We start from the raw sequence: 5,098 nt of genomic DNA on the forward strand, positions 1-5,098 counted from the left end.
GTTTATATATGTACATATGTACACGTCATTTTAAAATAAATACGTACAACAAATCCCGTTTGAATGGAGAAAGTAAAATTGCGTAATATACATAACGCGGTCTTTGCTTTAGACTACGCCCAACAGATGTCATAATTTTCTCCGCACCTCAAACATGTCTAAGTTCATAAATAGGATTGGATGAAATATTTACCTCATTCTTCTTAAGAATTTTTAAGTTTATATTTATGATGCGTTCTTCTTGAACCTTTAGACGCTCTTTTTAATATACTACTATATTTATGTTAAATATTTTTTATTTAAATTGTTTTAACTCCGCAAAAACGCATAGTGACTTCGAACTTTCATATCATAGAGCTGACCGCCTCCTGGCCGGTAATTAGTTGACGATACAAAAATATATATACTCCTGATATATGTAATCTATTTAATATTTAAGAATCTATAATATAAATTGATATGTTTTTTGCTGATCAAAAATCCATTAATTATTTAAATTTACGTCTAATATATATAACACTTTTTCTTGCATTGTAATTTAATCAAATGAACCATTTGATATAATTATATTGAATTATTTCTTGATAGTAAGAACATAATAAAGGGGAGTAATCAAATGTTGATCTCGCTTTTGATTGGTTCGTTTGGATATTGAATCTCGAAACTCGAATTTTGAATCTTGAATTTCGAATTTTGAATCTCGAATTTCGAATCTCGTACTTGGAAACTCGAATCTCGAATGAGCCTTCTGGGCTTTCGTAAAATTTAGTCGGGTGAAACACAATATAGGGCGCATTTAGAATACCACATTATTATACATGATTTTAAGAAATGTTATTTTCTTTACATTTAATTTATTGTAATTCATTTATAGGAATACTTATAAAGGACGTGTGTGCAAAATTTTGTTGATCTAGCCTTAACAGAATTTAAGTAAATGCAAAAAATGTACCCCAAAAATGACTATTTTTCAGCGTTATGCGGTTTCGCTTTGAAATTACAGCATTTTTCAATTGCAATAATTGTGAAATATTATACATTTTCATGCCAATGATCATTATTGGACTTTAGAATTTATTTTACAAATTATTTTGGTGCTTGAATTTTCAGAATTGAATACCAACTTTTGAAGATATGAAAGAAAATGTAACAGGGGTGCAATGTTATACATTTTTCACATAATTTTACCCCTCTCATTATGCCAAAAAAAAATAATGTCTATATCATTTAATTTTTCAGATTTCTGTCTAGTCTTAAAACACAGTATTAATGCTCTGTTACTTACAGAAAAAAAGTTGGGTTATGTAACCATTGTAAAGAAATTTCATCATGTTTTAATGTGGAAAATTAAGTTTTTACAAAAAACTGTAGTGTCCGTAACCACTTAAATTCTGTGAAAGTGGAAGGCTCTATAAATATCTTAACAAATTTCCTAGAGAGGCATTTCATATAGATGCTGAGATGTGTTGTAATTTTCCTGATCATCACCACTGTATCTCTGTTATTATCACAAATGTGGTTAAGGACACTAAAAAATCCTGTAGTGTCCGTAACCTGTACTTGAGGCAGTTTGAAACTGGCTGTGTTAAAACACTAATGCTAGTATATTCACAAAGGTCAGAGGTTTGTTTAACAAGTTAATCAATGTACTTTACTTTCTCTCTCATTTTGATAATGCAACTAATTTGAGAAACCCAGATTGCACCATTCCTTATACAAGATCCTTGGTGTTACATCACCTTGATATTGGCAGATGCTATTGACATCCTAGGATTTAAGTCAAATAGCATTTCATCATTTTTTCATTGTTTAAGTCAACTGGTCTTACATTTAAGAAAATCTTGTTAGAATTCCTCTATCTAAGGTTATGTTTCATCCTATTTTAAATAACTTGTAGAGTGTAGTGTCCGTAACCAAAAGTTGAAAAAGGAATATCTTTATTTTTTTCTCCATAAAATTTACAGATAAATTTTTGAACCAGTGTGTTATTAAATTTAGAGATAAAAAGGTGTTTATTGGCTGGAATTCTTTTAGATTAGGTGGTTTTTTCTTTACTGCTAGTACTTAAAATAATGACTGGACACTTAAAATGACATAAAAATAGTTAAAAATTATTATCATGAGTTACATAATCCATATTTCTTGTAATATATTGCTTCAATTGTCTAGTTGTTATTAGGTAATATCTTAAAATGTATTAAATGCAAGTAAATTTGCATTCAAAATGTTAAACAGTAGGTTAGTAATTTGGTTACGGACACTACAAAAAAATTCAAAAAAGGAAACAACTAAAATTACACCAATTTCAGATAAATTATTGTATATTTAACTGTTTGAAGAAAAATAGAATGCTTCATAGAATAAAAAAAATTAATTAAAGAAATGTGAGTGAGCTTTATTCTTCAAGGTTTGACTTTTCTACTTGCACATAACACCTGTATAAAGTTACAAGTGTATATATTTATTCAAAGTATATTGGTTATGGTATGCTTTTATCAGATGAAGTTGAGATCCGAAGAATAAAAAAAATCGGGAGAAACAGAAACGACAAATAAAATTCTGAAAAAAGGTAGGAAAAGGGCTGAAAAACAAAAACTTCATCCTCAAGCCTGTGAAAAATTTAAGTATTGTGTGGTGTCCGTAACCCTTAAATTTGGTTAATTGACTTCGTTGATCAGTGTACCTATATTCTAAATAGTTTTCATAAAACTTTACTGAATTAGAGAACTTTTCTTCTGCACTTCAGTTATATAGTTATGTGAAAAAAGGAAGTTTCAGGATTTCTTAAACTGGAATTTTTTTACTATTGGCATTAGTTCTGCGAGTGAATTGTTTTTACTTGAAACAATATCTAATTTTCATGCATTTTGTATTTAATAATCATTTAAATCTGATTTCTAATAGTTCAGAAGTTTATAAAAATTTTTATTTTTACCACAAACCAAAAGCCAATCATAAATATTTGGGTCTTGTAGTGTCCGTAACTTAATGAAGCTATCAAATTATTTTAGAAAATAATAAAAATGATATTCCTATTTTAATGGAAGTATTTATATTTCAACAAAGGCATAAAAAATATTATTTTTAAATAGTTCTTTCTTTATTCATATTGGTTTTAAAGAGTTCACATAAATTGAAATACTACCATTTTAAACAAAAATGAACGAAGTAAGAACTGTTCTCATTTTAAAGTATAATGCAATCTTTTTTAGTACAACTTTTGTCCATATTTTGTATTTTTATATGTCGTTTGTTTGTGAGCAGTTGAAAAAATTAAAGTTTATAAACAGTTTTCAATATTCATTTCAAAAACAACCTGTCCGTAACCTGTGTAAATGAGGTTATTATCAGCTTGTAAAAAACAAAGTTCTTATGTGAATTTCACAAAACCGTTTATGTTTCAGATCCTTGAGATAATCTACTTTTTAGAAAAAAAATTTTGGGCCAAAATAAAGACATTAATTTTTTACCCTCAAGTGCAACCTTACTGTCCCCTTTATTGTGTTTCACCCAAGTATTTACACCGTCAACTTTTCCTTTATAGGTACGTACATACGTAGTTATATTCCGTTATCACCTACATGTGTCATTTATGTTCATCGGTTATTAACTGATTTAGTGTGCAAGAACATGTTCTTGTTTCGAAATTCGATAATTTTTTGAACGAGGCCAGGCAAAGAAAATTAAGTTGAATTTAAACAACTTCCTTAATGTTTTAAATCAAGTTTTTCAAATTATGAAATTAGAAAATATTGACTTAAAAAATTGTCGATACTCTTGTATCATCAATTTATTTATCATTAGCCTGCTTCGTTTTAGAAATTCTTCGTACGTAGAACATGTTCCTGCGTATTGAATCAACTGGGCGATATTTGCTCATATACAGGCGGAATAGTGTATTACTACACAATCTTAAATTAACTTTGTTGGATAACGTCTTTGTTGAAAAGGTATAAAGTGTCTTTTTGGTGAATCTTATATTTTTACTTGCGCATTGATAAACTACTGAAAAAGAAGGAGCAGATGATAAAGAAATGTTAATAAGAAAAACTTGATATAAATCTTCAAATTTAGCCTTTTATTTCAGATTATTTATTTCACATGAGTTTAAATCCAGAGAAACTCATTCGGGCATATTTGTTGCTCACTAGTAATTGTCCTCCATATCCTGGTCCAGCTCTGGTGTTTAGTACATCTCCCTTCTTCAAATTCAAAATAGTTAATGTAGAAGTTGAGGCGACATCATCATGATGACCCGAGTCAGCATATGCAACGTCTTTAACGACTCCATTTTTTACTACTTCTATAACACTGTGTGATTTATCGTTAGAAAAAGTAGTTGTGTGAATAACGTAAACCCCGTTCTCTGGAGCGGTAAACGTTCCTGACTTGACGTCATAACCGTTGCCAATGTTCGTCTCAACGCGATCATAAACGAATATTTTGTGTTTGGACAATGTCTTCACCGGAATGTTACTGGACATATACGCATAAAACGCAATTGGTTTACCTGAAAAAAAAAAAAAGATTAACTCAATCTTAATTTATTATCAGGTTAAAGTTCCTTATATATTTTAACCTTTTGAAATGTTCATCACAGAAATTAATAAAGCATTAAAGATATGTGTTTAAATAAAGCTTTCTTAGTGATGTATAAACATACATTTGTTCTGAAAATAGAAATATTAGTAAGTTTCAAATTAGGAACATTAACAAAAGCTTTTTATGATACACTTTTTTAAAATACCTGTTCCACTAGTTAGTTGACTTCCTTTCCTTTGTCCGCACAGACTACAGATTGTGTCTTCCATCTCCTTCCGGTCACATGAGTCGTTGCCATTAGCAACGCCGACGAAAAGAAAGAAAAGCAACAATGGTTTTTGCATGTTGTATTAAACCTCAACATAAAGCAGAATGCATAGAACTCCAGTTTCGTCCTCCTCTTATATCAGATTTAAAATCAAAATGTCGTGATAAGATAAAGAATGAGGGATCTTATTTCAAATTAATCTTTACATGCAACAAATAACGATATTAGTTTCAATTTTTAAAATGGATCACGCGTTGTTTCTATTTCAGTTTGACAACGCTACAACTA

General features: G+C 29.4%; 1 protein-coding gene across 1 annotated transcript; it reads right to left on the minus strand.

The window, feature by feature from the left end:
• Positions 1-4,089: 4,089 nt before the first annotated feature.
• Positions 4,090-4,886, minus strand: LOC134259889 (complement C1q-like protein 4). The gene is made up of 2 exons (XM_062742488.1): positions 4,748-4,886; positions 4,090-4,510 (listed from the first exon to the last, which is right to left on the minus strand). Exons 1-2 carry the CDS (start codon positions 4,884-4,886, stop codon positions 4,098-4,100), a joined length of 552 nt encoding a protein of 183 aa, XP_062598472.1. The 3' UTR covers positions 4,090-4,097.
• Between the last annotated feature and the right edge of the window lie 212 nt (positions 4,887-5,098).

This window comes from Saccostrea cucullata, unplaced genomic scaffold (genome assembly GCF_032062105.1).
Source record: "Saccostrea cucullata isolate Sc308-1 unplaced genomic scaffold, CSIRO_AGI_Scuc_v1 ctg4085, whole genome shotgun sequence".
NCBI lineage: Eukaryota > Metazoa > Mollusca > Bivalvia > Ostreida > Ostreidae > Saccostrea > Saccostrea cuccullata.